At 41.6% G+C, this 24,256-nt stretch overlaps 1 protein-coding gene across 3 annotated transcripts in view; it reads left to right on the top strand.

Moving 5' to 3' along the window:
* Positions 1–24,256, top strand: part of Slc26a7 (solute carrier family 26 member 7) — a 104,958-nt gene that overhangs the window by 57,687 nt on the left and 23,015 nt on the right. For all 3 annotated transcript variants that reach the window (XM_041657369.1, XM_041657367.1, XM_041657368.1), the window contains exons 6-10: positions 9,217–9,369; positions 12,757–12,839; positions 14,864–15,011; positions 16,922–17,035; positions 23,368–23,445. In XM_041657369.1, the coding sequence (XP_041513303.1) occupies positions 9,217–9,369; positions 12,757–12,839; positions 14,864–15,011; positions 16,922–17,035; positions 23,368–23,445 (576 nt within the window). The remainder of the gene's footprint in view (positions 1–9,216; positions 9,370–12,756; positions 12,840–14,863; positions 15,012–16,921; positions 17,036–23,367; positions 23,446–24,256) is intronic.

Here is a 24,256-nt window from a genome sequence, read left to right as displayed (position 1 = left end):
CTGATCTGTACAATAAAGGAAGTCTGTTATCTCAGATGAATTTGTAACATCTCTGTCCATTGGCGTCTCTGGGCTTGAAAGTGTACTCCCCTCAGTGGAACACTTTTAGCAGATGGTTTAAATCAGATCCATGAAGTGGTATAGTGTTTATTTTGCTCTCTTGGATTATAGGAAGGGCTTCCAATTGTTTTGAGTGATAGGTATTGCTGCAGTTTGAATGCGAAATATGTCTGAAAGGACTAGATTTAACATAAAGGCTTGTTCCACAATCTTATGGAAAGTAGTAGCATCTTTAAGAAGTAGAGCTTTGTGAGAGGGGGCCAGTTTCTCTTTTTTTTTCCAGAACACAAAGCAAGCAACTTTGCCCACTGCCATAACTTGTTGCCTTTGCTGCAGACTGGTAAGGGGCCAAATGAACATGGACGGAAACCTCTGAAACTATTAGCCGAAAGAATCCTTTTCTATCCATCAGTTGACTGCATTACGTTTGTTACAGTAATGGGAAGCTGGCACAACTGTTGTCTGGGTTTCTGTCCCACCTGCTCCTACAGCTGTTCAGCCCCAAAGAAATGCACAGAGGTCTGCATTAGTTATAAACTGATTGGCCCATTAGCTCAGGCTTCTTATTAACTCTTATAACCTATATTTGCCCATTATTATTGTCCATGTTAGCCACGTGGCTTGGTACCTTTTTTGGAGAGGTAGTCACATCTTGCTTGCTCTGTGTCTGGATCACAACTGCAGACTGCAGAATCGTCTTCTCAGAATTCTCCTGGTCTCATTGCCCTGCCTCTACTTCCTGCCTAATCGCCCTGCCTATACTTCCTGCCTGGCTCCTGGCCAATCAGCATTTTATTAAACAAGTACAAGAAACAAATGCTTACAGGGTAAAACCATTGTCCCACAGCACACAACACAAATTCCAGCCAAGTACCCCTGGCTACTCTTTGATTTGTAGGTGGAAGTTGCTAACAAGTCTACTCATGGGAGCAAAGCTTCATAAATCTTGCTTGCTACTCTGAGTGACCCCCTGGAATTTAAATGGTCCTTATATTTATAAGAAACTTTTTATAATAACTCTCAAATCCTCTGTGTTTGTCAGGATTCGTCAGAGGAACAGCATTGAAAGAATGAAAAAAGTATATGAATCCATTTATATATACATGTCTTAGGGTTTCTGTTGCTCCGAGAAGACACCACGATCATAGCAACTCTTATCAAGGAAAACATTCCATTGAGGTGGTTCACCATTTTGGAGGTTTAGTCCATTATTATCATGGCAGGACCTGGTGGCATGCAGGCAGGCAGGTGCTGGAGTAGGAGGAGCTGAGATTCTTATGTCCTTTCTTTTAGACAACAGGAAGTGAACGCATCACTCTGAACATAGCTTGAGCATAGGAGACCTGAAAGCCCACCCCCATGGTAGCACAGTTCCTCCAACAAGGTCACACCTACTCCAACAAAGCCATAACTCCTAATAGTTATGCACCCCTTGGGGTTCATATTTTCCAAGTCACCACAATACACACACACACACACACACACACACACACAGACCCAGATCCAGATTCAGACACCCCCCCCCCCCGCCACGCACACACACTTTAATATAATCACTTACAAGTTGTGGTGCAGCTAGTTCAACAACCAAAAGGCCAATAATCCAGATGTTGTTGAATCCTTGAGACTGGATATCTTAGCTGGTCTTCAGTCTTCATTGGAATCCTGAAGAAGTAGGCTCTTCCTCCAGTGAGAGAATGCCTCAGCTCAGGATCAGCTTGACATCAGGAGTGAAGGTAAGCAGGGAAAAGCGAACGTTCCCTTCTTACTTGCCTTTTTGTATAGGCTGGCAACCAGAAGGTGTGGCCAAACTTAATGGGGTCTTTTCTCCCCTAGTAATCCAATCACGACAGTACTTCACAGGTATGTCCAGCTGCTTGGGTTTTTATTGATTCCAGATGGGAGCAGTTAAGTTAACAGCCCTGATCAGTCATCACGGCCTCACAGTTATAAAAAGAATTGATGCAATTAGGTCTAATTTATCCATTTATCATTTCTCTTCCGTATTTCCTTCATGCCCAACTCTGCCGTTCTCTTTGTTCAAATTTCTATCTCTATTTTGCTTCTTAGAAAATGTTCTTCCTTGGTTAAACATAGCTGTTTTGTAAAGACTTTGAAGGACATTGTAATCTGTTCTCCAGTTATTTGAAGGGTAAAAAATTAACTTTTGTTCTGGGTTAACTTTTAGTTTCCATGACTTTATTAGGACCAGGTAACTAATTAATCTGTTGTTGTTTTCTTCTCATAGAAGTGACAATGGGGTTTGAATGTTAGAATTAAAGAAACTCAGAATCAGACCATAGGTACAGCTAGGGACTGAACGAATGATACGGCGCCTTTAAACTCTGGCTGCCAGTTTTGTTAACTGATGGCAATTATACTCTGGAGGGTTAATTTTAAAAAAGAAAAGTCTGGATCATAGCTATTCAGTAAGGGCCAATCACTGTCTTCTTACTGGTGATGAATAGATATAAAACTCTAGATTCTTAACACTTCTGATTAATTAATCAAATCAATAACAATGCTTCCCCTCCCTAAAAGACTTTCAGTTGGATGCACAACAAAAAACAATAAAATAAACTCACAAGTCTCTTTGCAGCTCAAAAGTCACAATGAACTGAAACTTATAAACCTTGAAGATAAATATTTCTACTTTTAACGAGAGCTTATCATGAGATTTGAGGACATCTGTATTTTAAATTTTGTTTACAATTGTCCACTAATTTTGTCCCAAATCTCCACAGCAATGATAATGTCACTTAGTAAATTATGTGCTGTCCTTTGATATATTTGGGATTAAGCAGCAATAGTCATGTTAGAAGGGTCACTCTGTCTTGGGGCGCAGGCTCCACAGTGAAAGTGCTCTATGTTCATCTTCTGCATAGCCAGGCATTTGACTCCTGTGTTAGTGAGCTGTGTCTCCAAACATAGAACAGAAAGCTTTAATTCTTCAGAATGAAAAATGCTTTTTTAAGAACCGAGAGATAATGAAGTATGTCTTACTAGGAAGGGTGTTTTTCCCAAAGGGCATAATAAAAATGACAGAAATTCCTCGTTCATCTTTGCACATGTGGATTTCCTTGAGAAGGCGCCAGTGCTGAGCCTACTGCAGCCTATGAGAAACTTGGCCAAGTTCATCTCATTGGCCTGGCTTTACATGAACACTGTTCTAAATGATTATGCGCAGTTCTGTGCACTGAACTCAGGAGAGAGGGCAAACTTGGCCACATTTCCAGTGACTCTTCTTGGAAGCTTTTACTTCTACCCTTAGAAATGTAGACTTTAAAATGAAAAACAGTCTTGTGTGCATCTATACCCCGAAGTACAAGGACAATGCTTCTCTGGTTTGCTGTCCACAGACTGCAAAAGCAAAAACCAAGAATGCTAATAAAGTGGAATCGAAACGTCAGAGGGAACTCAGAGCCAAGGAAACATTTTCTTTTATAGAGAATGAGATCACAACTAAGTATGAACAAATGAAGTTTATATTTGGAGAACAAATCTACGTTAAAGATAAAGGCCCTCTGGGACTCCACATCAAGAATACACTCTGGTGGCTTATGAAGGGCCCCATTTTCTCTGCAGACATTGTGACATTTCTGTTGTGAGTTGCATGGATGCCAATATAGCAAAAGAAAAAAAAAACTGACAGAACAAGTTGAAAGGGAAACAGAGTGTTCATTCTCAGCCTGATTTAATCAGTAGTGCAGGAATAGCAAATGAGACTACATGGACATTTACAGTCAAGGTTACTTTCGAATTCTAAATCAGAGAGCAAATATTTTTGCAACTCAACCATCTTGGGCTAAGTGCCTTCCTTCCCCCCACAGTTCACTGAAAAATGCCCCACCGCAAACCCAGTGCTCAAGTAATTCAAATTAAGCTTATTTTTCTAAACAAGGGATGGCTGAGTGCCACGTGAGCCGTGGTATGCTTGGCTGAATGTTTGGTTCAAGAGAATTTTGTGTGCCCATGTTGTTTCTAGCTGCTTGACATACCATGCTTCCCATTCTGGTTTGAGACTTCATTTTTCCCTTGAAGCAAGAATGAATGGATTGATTCCCAGCAAGAGATCCAATTGATTGGAAATCAATGTAAAAATGTATAGAATGTTGTTTTTCTGTCCTTTTTGATGCTTTGTTTGTACTAATGACAATGTAACCTGAGACCGATACTCAGTATTTCTCTCCTTTCTTTTGGTATTTGTGTTCACTGCTTTGCAGGAAAGAATTATAAGAAGCTTATCAGTACTGATCTTGAAATACTTAATAATGTAATGGTATGTAGGCAAAATTGATAGGAGACATCCAAATCTTCGAAGCAGGGAAACTTGTTTAAACATTTGTTGGAGAATGATGAAAGATAGGCTTTGGGGATTTGTGGACTTACCAGGAACTTGGATTCAAATATCATCAGGCGAGAAACAGTTGTGGTGGCAGGTCATGTTGGGGCAGCTGAGGCTCCTGGGTAAATGCGCCAATGGCCTGATTGCTGCTTTAAGTAAGAATGCAGCAATCTAGAAATATTGTTCTGACTGCCATGAAATGACGAAGAAAGGAGCATTCATCCTTGATTAAAAAACTGCTAGAGCTGGGCGGTGGTGGCGCACGCCTTTAATCCCAGCACTCGGGAGGCAGAGGAGGCAGATCTCTGTGAGTTCATGCCCAGTCTGGTCTACGGAGTGAGTTCCAGGACAGCCAGGGCTATGCAGAGAAACCCTGTCTTGAAAAACCAAAATAAAAACCAAACAAACAAAAACTCTAATAGAACAGATATATTCACTAACTTTTAGTTGACAGATCCATTAGCATTGAGGATGCAGCTGATAAATACTTTCCTTATTTTTTTTTTTTTTTTTTTTTTTTTTTGGTTTTTCAAGACAGGGTTTCTCTGTGGTTTTGGAGCCTGTCCTGGAACTAGCTTTTGTAGACCAGGCTGGTCTCGAACTCACAGAGATCCACCTGCCTCTGCCTCCCAAGTGCTGGGATTAAAGGCGTGCGCCACCACCGCCCGGCTTTTCCTTATTTTTTATGAGGAGGGGTATGAAGTCAGGTGGTTTGATACAAAGACAAACAGAGGAACAAGAATCTCATGTACTTTTATGGAAAAAATGGGTCACTGCTTGACAGAAGTGGTATGATAGGGAGGAATGTGTTCGTAAGGTGGTCATACACCTCTGTTCTGAAAACATGGCTTTCTCAGCTCTCTGTCTTTCCCAGAGCTGAGAGACACCCATTCACAGATACAAGCTTGACATGATGGCGGAGCAGACAGAAGAGTTCTTTTCTTAGAACACGTCTAAGTGAAAGTCAGAAATTGTGTGATTCTTTTCCTCACTCCTGAACTCTGCCTAGGAGACGTAGCCTGCAGATGTGTAGATTGTTCCCAGCTGCAGCAGTGTTCAACCAGACAGACCCTTCAGCAAACTCTCTCCACTGTGAGACCGTGGCAGTCACATGATCACAACAGTTTAGTGGGTCCTTCTTCAGAAGACGTTCTTCCCAAAATGTAGGAAACGTCCACATTTTCAGACATGTATTTGTGCACAGATCAGGTCAGATGCGTTCTGACAAAAGTCTGCACCTGAATGAGCATATGTAAAAGTTAGCATTTTCCCCCTCTGGAAACAGTCCTGGCCTTGTGGCTGATGACTAACTCAAAATCATATATTTAAAAATAAGACCAATAGATTGACAGTTATTACTTTGTACCTACTATTCAAATAGAAAGCTGACATTTAGCAAAATTTTCTGGTTTTACTGATACTTCTATTTTCCTAGTGCAGTGCAATCTTGTTCACGACAGATCCTGAGTACAGAGATGGCACACACATAGTAAATAATATTGAAGGGTTTACGTGTTTCATTTTGCATGGAAATATGTATTTAAATGTTCTTTGGGGTACCTTTATAAGTAGTTCAGAATTACCAATGGAGAGTTATTATCATTGTTGTTCTCATACTTTAAGACATTTTAACTAACTTTTCCTCCTTTATATTTTTTATTTTTTTTTGTGGTAACCAGGGTGCTAGGAAAGGAGACACCTTCGGGTGACAGATATTTCTAGTTAGCTGAGGCTGGAAGAAACAGTCCATTATGTATTTAACACCTGTTCATATTTTCTAAGCATGAGATCTTTGTTTTGTGTCACGAGCTTTGTAGGTGGACATCCTGGAATTCTCTCTCTGCATGAGTGTGTCTCTATGCAGGGTCTTAGATCCTCGGTCACTATTGCGCAGAGAAAAACAACTGTTTGGGGGTGACTTCAGGGAGGCCTTTGGCTTTTTTGTTAACTAATACTGTCAGCCTTTTCTGCCTTCAGTTTTGATTCATTCTTAGAAAATCTGATACTAAACATCTGATCATTTAGATCAGATCGACCACACCAAAGGCAGGTTACTTGGAATTTTCTATGCTGGTAGCAGTAGCACTTATCTCGTTGCTTCCCACAAACTAGAACCTCAGTAAGCGTGAGTGGATGCAGCTACCACTACAGACCCACCTCAGGGGCTTAGCCTAAGTCTCCACAGTGAGGAAAGAAGGCATTTATATAAACCCGGCCTTTTCTTTCAGTCTTATATGTTCCACTCTATCCTATTCAGAGGCTTATTTTTGTTTTGCCATATCAGAAAAGAATGTTAGTTTGCTCGACAGTGTTACCTTCTTTCAAATACTTTTCAAGGAGTTGAGAAGCCATCACTGAAAAAATAGACAAACTTATAAAAAATGGCCAACTCAGCTAAAAACGTTTGTGTTTGTATGTGTAAAAATACCTATGTAGTGTTTCATAAAAACATGACATCTATTTAAATTAAATGCAGCAATGGATATGAATACGTAATTTTCATTCTTCGAACTCTCTCAAAATGGGTTTGTTTATGTATATATGAATTTCCATATATACCCTATAACAAACTAGTATTATAGTTCCAGAAGCTCCAAGCTTGTTTATTAAGTTGATCAGGCAGTTTTACAAACTTGGCTATGCATCTGTACAGCATTGCTGTTGCTCCTCTGAACTCTGAGAGGTCAATGATGACCCCTTTAGGAGATTTTAACTAGTTTAGTGAGTGTTTACCGGCGTGTCAAGACAACCCGACTAGAGTTTAAAGGCGCTTAGCGTGTGTTTAGGATACCCAGAGCACTAAGTGATCACATAGAAACGCTTGCGTTTGTCCTTACCTCCAGCTCCGCAGGCCTGCCTGTGCCACCCATATCCCGTAAGCTGATGTAGCTTGTGACTTCTCTCAGTGGGTCCACATGACAGTCATTAGGACTCCTCCCAGCCTGTTCTCCTATTATGCTCTTCATGCCTGTGTTCTTATTTTAATGAGTCCTTGTCCACCCACCCCCATGCTTTTCTGCAGCATCTTGTGAGACATGCTTTGTTTGACGAGCTGTAGTTTAATTCAGACAGACAATAAAATCCCCGAGGGGGGCTCTCATTCCTCTCATTCTGGGGTGGTCATTTGTATGACTGCAAACACATGTTCTCCAAGTGCGCATCACATAACAATCTGGTATGGATTGGGAGCCTCATTGTCATGGCATACTTTAAATCTCGTGGGGGGAAAGGCATAAGGAATAACGCAGGGCTTTAAGACATTTGAATGATTGGCTCTTGGATAAATAATCTTCCAAGAAGGTGGAAGATAAACATTAGTCTGTATACACGCAAAGTCCAATTTAAAAACAATTTTCAAATTAGATTGCTTAACATCAAATGCTTATATAGACCAAAGGTTAGATATAGTTAGTTATTTTTTTCTCTCCTTCACACATAACTTAAGATTTCTCAAAATATGCCCTCTGTCTATGCAAGTTGACCTGGCAGGTAGGCATGTACTCACAAGACTCTAAATTATTGAGTTAAATGTTTTTGGCACTTAGTTGAATAAATACAAGGCCTCAACTTTATGCAGGCTTTAATGTTATTTGTTTCCTTGACTTCTCTCTAAATTTATTTATCTGCCATCTGAGATTAGCAACATTGATAATCTAATATTAATGTGTTATTATCGTAACTTCTTCATGGTCACAAATAGTTTGATGGTAGCATATGTGTGAACATGTTTGTGTGTTTATGTTGGTGGATGCACAGGCATTTGGGGGTCAGTATCAGGGTCTTCTCTAATTGCTCTCTGCCTTATTTTTCGAGGCAGGGCCTCACGGAATCTGGAGCTCAGAGACGTGTGTAGGCTGGCTGTCCAGCGTGCCCCTGAGATCTTCCGGTCCACCTTTCCGGGGTGCGGCTGATGAGCATCTGCTATTGCTCAGGCTTTTTGATATGGGTCTGGGCTGTTGAATGCTGAGTCATCAGAGCCATCTCCCCAGTCCTGTATTAGCTTCTTGAGCATACATTTCCAGAAATCACGCATTTCTTTCCTTATAGCCTATGTTCTGACTCTTTAAATGTGACCTTGATGTAAAATACTTCCACAGACTTTTTCCTCCACCTCCTCCTATCTGTAGCCTGTTCAGTTCCCGCTTACTGGTTTTGGAAGGACAACCATCATTTTTTACACATTCAGTAATATACTTCAGATATCCAATCTGTGTTATTACCATCATGCTGTATTAACTGATTGATTAGTAGTGATCCCTATACTCTATAGTGGAGTGGATGAATACTCAGGCTCTTTCTAAATTGCTCATCATTGTCAACCTAAGCGCTGCCTTATATATGTGCTGATAAGCTAACAAATGCTGAGTGACTGAGAACATGATAGATTATAGTGAGGAAAGCATCTGATGTCGATTAAATACCAGCTCTTGACATGTGTGTGTGTGTGTGTGTGTGTGTGTGTGTGTATTGTATGTGTGTGTTTCTGTTAAACTTAGAAGCGTGGTGGGATTTGAAAGGTGAGTGCCTCTTTGCCCATTCACGTGTCAAGGAAGGAGCCAGGGGCATTGTTCTCTTTAACAGTGTCATGTGTAGGGAGAGACTGACCTGCATTGGATGGAAGAACCAAGGACAAAGAAATTTATGCATGAAAACATGGCTTTCCCCCTTCCAGCCCCTCTCCTTCTTTCTACCTTTCCATCCTCCGGTCATTAGGAATTTTAAATAAAGCATCATGGAATTAATTTAGGGCCATATTTGCATTCTGGTGTATTATGGGCAACCCTGATTTTGCTCCTTTCTCGTTCCTGCAGATTTATGCCTATGTTTTTGAGAACATCAAGTCTGTTCAGCTGGAGGCGCTGCTCTTATCCTTGCTGAGCATTGTTGTCCTTGTTCTCGTTAAAGAGCTGAATGAACAGTTTAAGACAAAAATTAAAGTTGTTCTTCCTGTCGATTTAGTTTTGGTAAGTATGCAATGAATAACACTTAGTTGTTTTTGGCGGGGGGAGGTAAGTCTGCAGATGCTTGCTATATTTTCAACAGTAACCCACAGCCGTTCCTGTGTCTCATTAATGAAAGACTAATTTGCATGGATATACATTAATGTAAGAAACATTTTGAGTCAATAATTTTAAAAAGGAAGGGCATATGTTTCCAATTCATACAACATTTCTCATATGCTTTTAATTTTTTATAAAAATAAGAGGACATATCTCTTAAGATCTCATAGGAGACATGTGTAAGAATGAGTCTCAAATGATATTGGGTATGATCTTATGCAAAACAATAAAATATGATACCCTATTCTATTGCCTTGAAACCTCTGTGATCCACATAGGGCTGTTATCTAGAAAATTCTCATTAGTGATTGGGAAGTTTGTTGATTTTCCTGTTATTGAACTCATTTTACCTGTCTGAAAAGATACTCAGGATTTTCATTGTCCCAGAATGGTACTTTAAAATATATTTGTGGCTGGAAAAATACATCATATCTTGCTTCTAAAGACTGAAGTTTTAAGAGCCTCTCCTGGGAGCACTTAATGAAATATCACATTGACGTGACCACAGTTTACATTAAAGAACTCTAAATGGTCCTTGGATTTTTATGTATATTACAAAAAGTATCTAAATAACTTCATTGATTGAAATTTTTAGGGCAAGATCCATGCCATTTTATCTCAAAGTTCTGGAGAAGTTAAGAAATGCCTATTGCATCTTAGAAAGCTGTATTAAAAGTTTTATAAAACCAAAACTGGAACATAATGTAGGGAAACAGGCCCCTAATATAGTCATAAAGCAACTGGCACTCTCTAGAAAACTTGTAAGGATCATTCTAAAATGGATGATATTCTTGACACCAATGACATGGACATTCAATGTAATCACAGAACACAGAGGGAAATCCCACATCAAAGCACTAAAGAGGAACTGATGAAGAAGCTGAATCATGTCAGAGAAATAGAGCAAAGAAGCAGATGCTGTCTCAGTGACCATTTCAGCAATTTAAAGATTACTATTATATCACATTAATATTTGTATAGTTTAACCTTGCCTTTTCTTTTTTAAATCCAAAATAGCATTTTGCTTTTTAAGTTCATTTGATGTTTTAGAAAGTTATAAGTTCAAACATCAACCAAAGACATAGTTAGGAACATAACTACAGAAGTTGCTATGTATTATTGAGCATTGATTGTTAGATGTTCCTTCTTTGATCATGTAATTTTGTTATGCTTTTATTTTATGGCCATGATTGTGGGGAACTTGCACTGTAAATAAATGACTGATGCATTCATTTTAAGAATATGAATCATTACAAACCGGTTTTTATTGGTTCGTTTGTATTTGTCCACAGAAAATTTCACAAGTATCATTTTAGGTGATAAAACTAGTTTTTACATTCCTCCAATGGTTATTCTTATAGTAGCCCAACTTAATAGCATTCTTTGCCTCATGTATTTAGGATCTCAAATATAATTTGACCACAACCAAACACAGTGGGTTATGAAAGTATATTGTAACAGGTCCGAATAACTGACATAAACTATGTTCACCAACATCTCTTCAAATCAACCTAAGATCTCTACCTGAAAGTCTCAGCTTGTGTTCTCAGGGGACAGAAATTCACATACTGTAAAGAGAGACCTCAGGTCAGACAACCTCGAAATCCCGTGCCTACTAAAAACACTAGTGGATGACAGAATCTGAAAATGGGCGGGAGACTCTCGGGGGCGTGGCCAGTACTGCAGAGGCTGACCTAGCTCTGATATCAGCTTAGAGATGGTTTTGGGGCAGATGAGAGAGCTCATTGGTTAAGTGTGTAAGTGTGAGAACTAATTTCCATATCCGGGACTTCTAAAAATGCCACTCAAGCAAGGCAGACTACCTGCATTTTCAGCCCTGGGAGGTGGTAATAGGGGATCCCCAGGACAAACTGACAATCCGGACTAGACATACAGCGGAGCTCTGGGCTTGACAGAGAGACCCTATCTCAATGAATAAGGAGGAACTGCAAAAAACATCAACTTTGGTCCTCTACATGTTCACGAATCCATGTGCGTTTGCACACATGCAGACGTGTGCCACAACAGAGGCGAATATGTGTGCACACATATAACACACACACACATGTAGACATACTGACTATGACTATAGACCGAACAAGTGACCTTGCTTGAATATCTCAATAACATCTAAGTAAGATATCTGAGCCTCCTTGACGGCTATCTGAAAGTCATCAGACTGGGAAGTGGCATGTTTTACTTCATGAAAGAGATAAAACCTCAAATTAAAAAAAAATTAAAGAGGCTATAGATCAACATTTGTTACTAATAGAGCGAGAATGTTCTCACAAAGACCTCTTCATGTCATGAGAGAAAAGTAGGTTGAAATGCAGTGCTTCACACACACAGACACACACACAAACACACACACACAGACACACACACAGATACACACACACAGACACACACACAAACACACACACAGACACACACACAGACACACACACAGACACACACACAAACACACACACACAGACACACACACAAACACACACACACAGACACACACAGAGACACACATACACACAGACACACACAGACACACACACAAACACACACACAGACACACACACAGACACACACACAGACACACACACACAGACACACACACACACACCACTACATTTTGTGTCTTTTGTGCCTTCAAAATTGGACCTAATTGGGTGGGTACTAAGCAGCGTGTTGAAAAAAACCATGAGACTGTACATACTATACCCTGAAAACTGAGACGGGCACCTGAGTTTAAGAAGTCTATTTTAGAATTGTACTTGCCTCCTGATTGGTAACTGTATATAGCTCAGTGAGACACTGTTTACAACCAATTATCAGATCTGAATCATTGGCATATCCATTGTCTTGGTTACTTTGCATTCTCTTACTAGGGATTTTAAAATATATGGTTAATCATTATCAATGGAAGATATTTATTGAACTGTGTTCCAAGACATCAGAAGTTAATGCTTCCTAGCCAAGGTCACCGTGTGCCTGTTAACCACTTTCTCTTTATCCCTCTCCCCTATGTTTTTATTTATTTTCATTTTTCCCAGGACCTTACTGTATAATCCATGCTGCCCTCAAACTTGAAATGCTCTTGTTTTGGCATCCTGTCTGTAGGATTACTGACATGCAACACCACCCCTGACTTAACTCTTAGTATTTCATTAATAAATAGTAATTCTGGGACATATAATATGTATTTTTAAGTGATCATAGGCACTTGGAAGCCCTCTAGTAACACGCACACACTTTTATATGTTTTTCTTTCTTTTGTTCCCGAATGGAACTACACAGATCATTGCTGCCTCATTTGCTTGCTATTGTACCAACATGGAAAACACATATGGATTAGAAGTTGTTGGACACATTCCAAAGGGGTAATGTAGCCTCTCTTTTAATACGTGTTTATCTGAGTGTTTGTTTTTGATGTTCAAAGGGCCTGGACCTGGATACGTATGGATTTCATTTCTTTTTGTTGCTGTATGAGGCAGAATTCTAATTAATTTTTATTATAAATGACAAACCCAACATGTGGAAAAATAGTAATTTTCTAGGTAATAAGCTAACCTGTTATTCAATGAGCTACTGTAATTATTTTACACAGCATTGCTTCAAGGAAAAGACGCCAAAAGTATTTGAAAAAATTTGGCTATAAAATAATGGAAGTTGCTAAATTTGCAAACTCCTGAACTTGGGTCAGTTTAATTTTTCAGCCACATATGTTCTTGTGGTCATTTTTACTTCACTTAAGTTATGATTAATGTAAACAAGCATCCTGTGGAAATGGAAGCCCACAGGTCGGAGTAGAGAGTTGTAGAGGAGGTAAAGTAGAGCTCACCTGGCTCTCTAGTTTTCCTCCAGATTTCAAGAGAATGTTTCACAGGTGTAACATAGTAACAGGATGAAGGACCTTCCAAAGAATGGCTGACAAGATATAGTAGAGAAAAATTAAACCTTAGGAATTAGTCTCCTTTTTATAGGCTGTATAAAGCAGACACATAAAAATTGTGAGACAAGTATAAGTTTGGGGTCTTCTATATTTTAATTTTATTCTCCTTAAAACAAAGAAATAGTAGAAAAAGTCTCAGAAACTGGAAAAAAAGGATGCTTTTGAAGAAATCCCATATTTGCTGGCCTGTGTAGATGCAGGTAAAGGAGGGTTTCTTCATTCAACTCCACTTTCCTGAAGGTTCCTCTGCTTTGCCTTTGAAAGCCAACTCATTGATTCTTCTTCAGTACCATTGTTATCAATCACATTTAACCTAAATGAAATACAAGTTCCATTTCTTCATTTCAGGTTTTGTATAATATGTATCTTAAGCTGTGTAGTTTTAGCAATGTTTTGGCAGTAAGGGGTAGTTTGAATGGGTGACAAACCTTCATGGCTGTCCTCCATCCATTCTTGTTTACCCTGACTGAATTCTCTTTTCAGAAACCCTCTTAAGCAACTGAAAAAAAAAAAATGGCTTTGAAAGCCAAGAGCTGAGAGCGAACCCCAGCTCAGCTGTTTTTGTAACCTTCTCCCAAACATTTCCTCATCCCTGCATGGGTGCACTGTACTTGATTTGGGGTTGTTGGGAAAATGGAGTGAAACAGGTAACGAGAAAGAAGCCACATTCTACTCGCACACTAGATAGCAAGACACCAGCCAGAATGAGATGACACTTCCCCCTTTCTTCTCTTTTACCACAGGGATTCTTTTGGGGGGAAGTCCCCCAAAATGACAAGGGATACGTAAGTGGACATTTGGCTTCCATGGTTTTCAAGGGACAATAGATGTAATGGCTGGGTATTATCTCAGAAATGTTTTAAAGACTTTGAAATGAAGCTAAGTGTGGTCTATTTTGCAATAGAGAGTAGATGAGATCTTCCTACATAGTTTCTTCAGTTCGTGTAAGCCGTGATTAACCGTCTCATGAAAAGATGGAGTTAAAAATGTAATTAACGTAATGAAGTCAATGGCATATTTGGAGATTAGCCAACGGTAAAGTAAACTAGTATTTGCCTGAAGCTCTGCAGCGTTCACGGGAGCAAACACAGCTCCAGCGCCAGCCAAATAAATATTTGAAAAAGTTCAAATGAAAAGAAGGCCCAGATAGCTTTTGTTTTCTACAAGAAACTTTTGTCAAGTCAGAATTTCTGCGGTATGACCTGAATTCCCTGGGTAGGAATGCCCGTTAAATGCACAGGGTTCTCCCTGTGGTGTTTCCTACAATTTTGCTTTTCTGCTAAATAATGGTGAAAACACAGGGCTTCTCTGGAAAAGAAGGCTTAGTTTTTCCCTTGGGACTTTCACATATTCCTTGTAACCTTCAGAAACGTTACTGCAGTGGGATTCATGGCAAGTTGTACAGAAATACTAGGAAGGCCCACAGCTTCAATTCAGTCTTTCTCTCGCTAGGATTCCTCCGCCCCGTGCTCCACCGATGAACATCCTCAATGCAGTGCTCACTGAAGCTTTTGGAGTTGCACTTGTAGGCTACGTGGCCTCACTGGCTCTTGCTCAAGGGTCTGCCAAGAAGTTCAAATATTCAGTGGATGACAACCAGGTGGAGTGCGCCCCCCATCCCTCCCGAGCCAGTGTGTTACTCTTCTCTAGACTGTTAGATACTGAAAATGTCAAATATTTGAATGTGTAGAAGAATGGGCAGAACAAATCAGCAAAGCCTCCGAGGAGGCGGGGAGCTCAACTTTCACAGTTCACACTCCATCGATTTGCTTATTCCCTCTGTTTATCTGCGTGTGCGTCAGAGGACAATCTCCAGGGTTCAATTCTTGGCTCCACCGTGTGGGTCCTGGGATTGAACCGAGATCATCGGGTTTTGTAGCCAGTGCCTTCACCTGCTGAGTCATCTTACTGACCCTTAAAATACATTGTTAGAGGCGTGCACCTTCATGTTCTTTTATCTGGTTTTAGGAGAGAATCCAAGCTTATTTATCATTTCATGATAGATACCTTTGAATGCTTAGGGATCCGAAAGTAGAACACTAACTTTAAGACCCTACAGGGTGGGAAGTCTGTTCCGACATACCTGAGAGGGCATTCATTCTTGTTCACTGACTCTCTTTCCCCCCAGTGTCCTTTCCATGCCCCAAGGCCCCACATTTTCACCTGTACGCAGAACTCACACGGAGATCATATGACTTTATATGGGATCATATGACTCTCTGGATATGTGTGCATTAGGTCCTACGATAGGTCCAAGGATAAAATAGTGACATGCACAGATGAATGCTTTCATCCACAGGAACTCCAAGCTCTCATGCTCAGCTCACAGACCTCACTACCATGGTGACGAGGCTGTCTGTCTGCAGGGTCCCTTTCCTTATCTGGTCTCTTGTGAACGTCTGAGCCACACTTTGTGTTTCTCCTTAGAACTCCAGGATTCTGGCTGGGGGAATTTGCCCTCATGGCTCTATTTCCTGTGACTCCTACCCCCTCAAAAGTCTGTACGACTTCGTCATCCACATCCTCACGTCACAGGACTTCTGTGGTCCAGGCCTCTCTGCACCCTTCCCAGCCTGCTTTATAACTGTCTATTCGCTATCTACATTTGCTGGTCAGAACCACATCTCTCTGAGGCCAGAGATTGTTTACAGTCACTGATCCCAAGAGGGGCAGACAAGGTGTTAGGAGGGGTTTCTGTTTATCCAGTGGAAACATGACGGCTGGAGCAGGCCCTGTGGGGGAGGGGCGCATGTGGCTGTGCACTGAACTGCATATGGAGTTTCTGGGAAGAGTCGTGGATGACTGTACAGTCTGGGACTAGACCTGGGAGGATGTGATGGGCATGGGAGAACCCTGTGGACCAGTTACCGAGTTCCCGTTAGCCGTCAGATGCGGATGGCAGATAACAGGTTGGATAGAGGAGTCTGAAGTTCAGGAGAGGACTCCATGCTGAAGATGTAGGGGTGGGAGTTACCAGTCTATATTTGCGTAGGTAAGATGTAGATACACAAGAGAAATAGTCCTACGTTTGCGATTGGTTAGGTGACAAAGGGAACCGACAGGTGACAGACTGAGATCTAGAGACAGACTTGGAGTGTGAGGTCCTAGACGCCGATTGACGGGACCTTTTAAAAAGGGCGGACAAAGCAACTGTGGCAAATGCTTCTTTATACAGGTAAGGTAAGACGTAGCCGTTGAATTTCTTGGGCAGAAGTCGTTGAGGAAAGGGTGGGAATAGAAGCCCAACTGGGACGACTTAGAATATGGAAATTATGAATAAATACAATTTCCTCACGTGTTGGTTGTAAGAATTGAAAGAGGGACGCTCTTAGAAAGAAAGTAACCGTCAGTGGATGTGAGCGATTTTTATTGTAAAGGGTGACATCTCAGCGGATGAGGAGAATAGCAACTGAACATAAACAGGCTCCACTCCCTGACAAACTGGACCTGGGACCATAGAAGGGGATTGTGATAAAGACTTGTTCTCTTCTCCCGTAACTAATCCTGCAGGAATTTCTGGCCCACGGCCTCAGCAATGTGATCCCTTCATTTTTCTTCTGTATCCCAAGTGCTGCTGCCATGGGAAGGACGGCTGGACTGTACAGCACAGGAGCAAAGACACAGGTAACACCTCCCCTGCAGGGAAAGCGGGACTGTGCACACGACCGTCAGCCCCCCCCACCCCGCCTCCACCCCCCCGCCCGTCTCAGTAGGAGAGAGAGGTTCCCAGCTTTGAAAATGTTGCTAATTTGTATTTTCGAAGCAGCTTTTAAGAACAAGCCCCTCCCTCTCCTGCTCCTCCACCCCCCCCCCCCCCCCTCGCGTTATCTTTCCGGTTAAGGGCTTCCCACAGGGTCGGTGATTCAAGGAGCAAAACACTGAATTCTACACTCCTGGCAGCTTCATTAGCGGCAATTTTGAAGCCAGGGCTCCCTCTAGTGGTGGCTCGGTTAACCTAAACAGTCTGGGTGACTTTTTCCCTTCTATTTTGCTCACTTCCTTAAAATAAAATAAAACCAAACCTATGCAGAATCTGTTCTTGACACTAACATTCCATGTATAGCATTGAGCAAATGTGCCAAAGTGCCAAATATTCTATATGTGAATATTTGGAGGGGTTTTAATGAAACCATTGTTTTACATTGTTTATATTTTAGGAACTCAAATGGGTTCATTTTTTTTGCAAGCCTGACCTGTGCTAGGCAGGATGGTGATGATGGAGAGGATGGTACGGATGGTGGTGCAAACAATACTGACTTTGTGTGCGGCATCGTGTGTCTTTCTTTCTATAGAAACAGACTCGGTCCTTTAGGCCCCTCAGGGAAAGATGTAAACTTGCTCTCTTCAGTTTCTAGGTGAGAAAGTTGAGGGAAAGGTGGCTGAAGTAAGGAATTGTCCCAGATGTTGTGTGACATAACTTTTCCTGGGGAGACCCAGCACACAGCTACTCACCAACACTCAGCTACCCGCTACCCATGCAAGCATTTCCCCACAGGTCAAGATTTCCCAGCGCAGACCCTTCAAGGGCCTGCCTGCCTCTCCTCAGCGCTGGGACACAGACCCACTGAATTAACCTGGAGCACAAAAAGCCCTTCACCTTTTTATCTAATTACGACGCCTCAAAGCGCAGGTGATAATCACGTTACCCTTATTAATTACCGTAACACCTGCAACAATTTCCGTGTTCTCACAGGAGCACTTTGTGGAGATATTTTTGTGTAGTTACCTGCTGAAGGCTGGCGGCGTAGTTAATAACAGCGCACTTTCTGCCACACACAGGATTCGTTCCGGAGCTCTACAGACAACGGCAATACAGGGACCTTCCTGACAAGAGAAAAACACCATCATTTTATTTCTTTCTTCCATTCCACAGAAGGCTTTGCTCTGCTCGGTTCAGGAGCTGATTTTTTGTTGTTGTTGTTGTTGTTTTGTTTTTCGAGACAGGGTTTCCCTGTGTAACAGTCCCAGCTGGCCTCAAACTCACAGGGATTCACCTGCCTCTGGCTCCCGAGCGCTGGGATTAAAGGCATGCGCCAGAACGGCCAGGAAAGGAGCTGATGTTTCCTTCCCACCTAGTGCTTAACGGCCAGGAAAGGAGCTGATGTTTCCTTCCCACCTAGTGCTTTCTTAGACAAATCTTCTCAGCCACGTAGCTTTGCCCTCCTGCGTGCCTTTCTGTGTGTTTGCAGGTTGTCCATGTGTATGTAAATGCATGTGTGTTTGCAGATATACATGCATATGTGTGTGAAGAGACCAGAACTCAACCTTGGTGTCATTCCATGGGCGCCTTTCACCTTGTTTTTTAGAGACAGGGCCCCCTTTGGCCTCCGTCTTGCAAAACAGGCTAGGTTGTCTGGCTAGTGAGCCCCTGGGATCCACCTGCCTCCTCCCCCACCACTGGAATTATAAGTTTGTGTTACCATATCTAGTTTTTTCTGTGTGGGTTCTGTGGCTCAAAACCTCAGTTCAGGTGTTCCCATGCCAAGCACGTTACCAACTAAGCTATCTCGCCAGCCCAGGGATCCAGTTTGCAATAGTTCACCCTCGAGAACCCCATTGTCAACTGTGAGAGTTTGATCAGACAGACCAAAGGCAGTTTGTGTTGTCATTAATAAAATTTAAATAGATTATAACATCGTTGCTGGAAAACTTCTATTTAAAATCAGATATTTGATCACATACTTGAGAGCAGTCCTGGTCAACAGAAATATAATATGAGCTACCCAAGTAATTTATTTAGTGTCTGTATCTAAAAAAAAGAAAACCTATCAAAACTGATTTTAACATACTTTAACTTACCTGATAGAATAAAGTTATGATAATTTCAATATGGATTACAGAACTACACACAATACCTTATGCATTTTTTCTCCAATAAAGCTTGGGGATCTGGTATATATTTTGCATGTGCAAGCTGACTCAATATGGACTAGACACACTTCAAATACTTCAGAGCTAACATGGTGGTGGTTGGCAGGGAATCCAGGGCTGTTTTATGTGAGTGAGTGGAGGATAAAGACTTGGGTGTCTCAGAAAAACTAATTGAATTGTTTCAAAAGAAATAACAAAAGATACTGATCATTTAGTAGCAAGTTCTGTGATCAAAGACACAGACACAGATTCACCTTCCGTATGTGGAAATTCTCTCAGCTGCGCCCTCCATTAGATAGGACGCCCAAAGCCTGTGACTCTAAGAACAGCCTTTGGGAGAGTTAGACAAACAGCGCACATGGATACTGTTTCTGACTTCCCTCCTTTCTGAACTGAAACCTTAACTCTGGGCAGGAGCTTGGTGTCCCCTGACTCCCTCTCCTGCACGCTTCTCTTCACTTCCAACAGCGGAGATGCATCCGTGCTTCTCGGGGGCTTCAGGGGGATCACAGAGCCATGAGGGAAGCCAGACAGCATCTGCTGCAGAGGCTGTGCAGCCACAACTGAAAACAGCAGCTGGCAGGCTTTTCTGCAATGCTATGATTGCCTCTGGGCTCTAATTTGCAAAACCATGCTCCTTTTGTTTTACCAGAAGTTGGCTCATTGCTTGCATCTTCTTCAAGGCCTTCTTAATTTAGCTGTGTTGCCCAGTGCCCTGCCTCTTATCCTTTCTTCCTGCCCTTTCCTATCTTTTTTCAGTTCCACCACTTCCCATAAATCTGTGCATCATTTGACCTCTGCTTAGGAAGCAAAGCATCATGTATGTATGAGGATGCTGATGCCTTTAGTGGTCGTCTTTGTCAGTAATGAGCGATGATAACGGCGTTACTGGGATTGACAGCACAGATGAATGCTGTGCGTCATTCTCTCTGTCCCTCTGAAACAAAATTTATGTGGAATGTTTACATATATACACTTATATGTATGTAACCCTGTAATAAAATGTGAAGAAAATAAAGATTTCATTAACTTTCATACAGACTTAGCTCTTAGATATGACTGCTGGAAATTTAAAAAAGAAATTATCACGAGGCATTTAGTCAGCATGACATGGAAGGTTCAGAGGGGGAAAATACATGGGCGATAACTGGCTTGTGGACGGTAAGGATGTGAACACTTGCCTTCAGCATTAATATCCTAAAGTTTTCTCTTTATTTTCTTTTTTCATTTTTGTGTTTATTTTTGACACAGAGTTTCTCAGTAGCTTCGGAGCCTGTCCTAGAACTAGCTCTGTAGACGAGGCTGGCCTCGAACTCACAGAGATCCGCCTGCCTCTGCCTCCTGAGTGCTGGGATTAAAGGCGTGCGCCACCACCGCCCCGCGATAACCTAATCTTTCTAAAATATATTGAGGACTTACTTATGCTCTGTTTCTGTTCTCACAGGACAAGGAGATAAATAAAATACTTTTCGTAAAGAGCCTCAAGGAGGTGCCTTTTGCTTACTATTATTTAGTTGCTGTGTAGTTCATATAGCATCCTTTGTGATTGCCAGGGACTTTAAAAAATAGCTCCGAAAACCTTGTGGCACAACCTCACTTTGAACAATGTCAGACCGAAATGATTATGTGTTCGCTCAATCTCCATTGCCCGTGCTGGGAAGCAAATGCTCCACTTTAAATCTGAGACAATACCTAAAACTGGAAGAGTGATACTGGCCTACTCCAGTTCAAGGGGAAAACAAAAGGGCACATTGTCAGTAAATGAAACAGAAGTCAAAAAGTAAGCAAATCTTTGGAAACCCAACGTCTGTGCATTGGGCTTATTCTCATTAAGGTTATCGTCAGTATTTAAAGACTATTAGAAATAAGATTGCCGTTTAATGTTTAATCTCCTACAGAGAGAGACTATGTGGGAGACAGAGAGACAGGGAAAGAGAGGGATGCTCCCCCCCACTTTCCCACCACTAGCAATTGCTGACAAGCTAGAAGAATTTTCCAAACGTGTCGGCTTGTGTTGTATTCAACTTTCACATTAAAATAAGGCGTTGGGCTGGAGAGAACACTGATAGCTCCTCCAGGGGACCAGGATTCAATTTCTATCACCCACCTGATGGCAGCTATCTGTAAGTCCAGCTCTACAGGATCTGACACCCTCTTCTGGCCTCCATGGGCACCAGGTACACAATGCATAAACATATTCAGGCGAAATACCCATACACATAAGATAAATAAAGTTTAAAAATTATGGGGTTGATATTCTCTAAGTGATCACATATTTTTGAGTGGTTAATATATACACAACGGACTGAATGAAAAGACAATCCAGAGAAAGGGAAAGAAACTGCCCAACCAAACAAAACAAAACCCCCAAATTGTAAGGATGTGGATCCAGTGCAGGCTTCACGTGGCCTTCTTACCTTTCTCCCGTGCTCCCTGACCTTGGATGAGGCACCAGTCTCCCTGTGCTTCAGATCGAAAGTGTGGGATTGAAAGCATTGACTTCTTACCCGAGTGAAGCTTGGCAGTTAGTGTATTTTCCTATCCCTTTAAACAAGTGTCTACTTGTAACCTATCAGAATGTCTGGTGAGCTGTCATCTACCTGCTTCTATTTTGGGACCTCTCCTCCTACAGCAGGTCCTTCAAAGACCCAAGTCCAAGACAAGCATCCAGGCAGGTGGCCCCAGGTGTGTTTGTGTGCACGCCAGCAGTTGTTTCAATGGCTTTCAATGTCTCTCTTTAGAATCAGTCTTATAGGGCTTACTAGCTCTCGTAAACACTACCACGTTTTATGTGTAAAGCTCACCGATCAAGACATTAAATTTTGTATAATCACAAAATCAATATGTAAAATATTTCTACCATTCAAAATGGGTATTTCCTTATGTCTAATTATATTTAATTTTTAGTACCTACCTCCATATCCTGGCATCCTATACTTTTTCTCTTTTAAAGATTGTCTTTGGTCCAGAATTGCATCTTTTGTGTCTAGTGTCTTTTTACCACAGTGGCTTTGAGTTCCACACATCTGCTTTATGCTGCTGTTTGGAGGATGCCCTGTAACCTGTCTGTTCTTTCTAGATCTACGGTACGTGTGTGTGTGTGTGTGTGTGTGTGTGTGTGTGTGTGTTAAGTTCATATGAAACAGACTGGTTTCCGAGTCTCTACAGCTGCCCTGACAGCACTGTCAGAGAAAACTTCTCTTGTCCTTGTCAGATTCTGAAATTATTCCTGTAATTTAAATTTAAACCATTCCAACACAAAAGATTCCCTCTGATGCCTTCATAGTGATATTTTAGGTATCTTTGAGGACTGGTGAAGGCCTCTTAGGATGGCACTTTAGTCAAATGTTTCTTATGTAGTCAGGGGCTCCAGCTTCTGGAAAATTAGATTCTCTCATGGCTGTGGGAGGCAGGTGGTTCCTATTGACCTTTGTCAACAGGCTCGGTGGGATAGAGCATGATACTAAAGACTTCTTGGGATTAGTAAAGTGAAATCTGTAGTTCTGGCAGAGAGACTGCTCCTGCAACTCCGTCTGACCACTACATTGCCAGAGTTCCTTGTGAGGAATTCCAGACACACACACACACACACACACACACACACACACACACACACACACACACAGAGAGAGAGAGAGAGAGAGAGAGAGAGAGAGAGAGAGAGAGAGAGAGAACCATTTTGGTGCAAATCTGTCATAAACAGAAGAAAACCCCAGGCTGTGAATTCTTCAGTTATTACCTTCTAGAAAATAATGAGTAGAGTCAGGCTATAGGACTTTCCTCGGTGGTCTCCCTCTTGCAACAACCCATCACTATGATGTGCTGTACAAATAAATGGTGTTCTATGTGGGTGTGTGCGCGTGCACGCACTCACACATGTGTGTGACTGTCTCACCACTGAGTTTACTTGGTTGTACCAGTTTGTCGACTGTTACATTTGCTGTCTCTTCACGGCAGAACACAGATAATGACAGTCCGTGCAATCTAACAACACGTGAACCTTTTGTTTCTTGCCCCTATTCCCGTAGCTTTGACATAGCAATACAGTTCACAGCCTTCTTTGTTGTCTGTCTTGTGTTTTACAGGTGGCTTGTCTAATATCTTGCATTTGCGTCCTTATTGTCATCTATGCAGTTGGACCTTTGCTGTACTGGCTGCCCATGGTACAGTATTGCTTTTTTATGTAATAGTTCTGGACTTTTAATTAGAATTATTGTGCATTAAATATCCTGGGAGAATAAATACAATAACCCTAAATCTGAAAGCCATTTTACCTAAGTGAAGGTTGGAAGGATGGACACATTTCATGAGGGAGAACAGAACTAGGAATAATCTCATGAAGAGTAGACTTCCGGGACTCGGGGTGTTGCTCGACGTCAGAGCACTAACTAAGCATGCGCAAATTCCTTGGTTTGATCCCCAGCAGTGGAAAAAGAGAGGCTTTCAGAGAATTCTCCAGAAAGTGCGGGCTGGAGAAATGGTGTGGAGGACAAAAATCCATCTCCCCAGCATAGACACATCCTTTGTTCTGAGGGCCTCCACGCTGGTGTTGAATCTACCTCTACATAAGCCCCGGGCTCCCTGGCGATCCCGGGTACCAGGCCAGTCCTAACCTCTGGGTTGGGAGAGTCACCGTTTCCATACGATAACTGCTTAGTACTCAAGTTCACTTTTCACGGGTATAAGCATCTCTAGGAGAAACAGTGACTACTGTCAGGACCCTGTGAAGAAATATATGAGACAAATGTATAATTTCTGTAACAAACATATTTCAAAACACAGAACAAGTAAAAGGAACCTCCAGCCTTGTGATATTCTCCCTCATAATTCACTTTCTTTTTCCTATCTGTTCTTTTCAACTTGATCAGTTTTAGCCAATGATTTTCTTAAATTGATGTTGTATCCCTAAAGCACAAAATAAGTTAATTTTAAACAAATATTACATTAACCTAATTGGTGACAGCTTTTCTCTAC

The sequence above is a fragment of the Microtus oregoni genome, unplaced genomic scaffold (assembly GCF_018167655.1).
Source record: "Microtus oregoni isolate MIOR12 unplaced genomic scaffold, Mior012 000008F_ref0000371, whole genome shotgun sequence".
Taxonomy (NCBI): domain Eukaryota; kingdom Metazoa; phylum Chordata; class Mammalia; order Rodentia; family Cricetidae; genus Microtus; species Microtus oregoni.
This window is presented reverse-complemented; position numbering and strand designations above follow the sequence as displayed.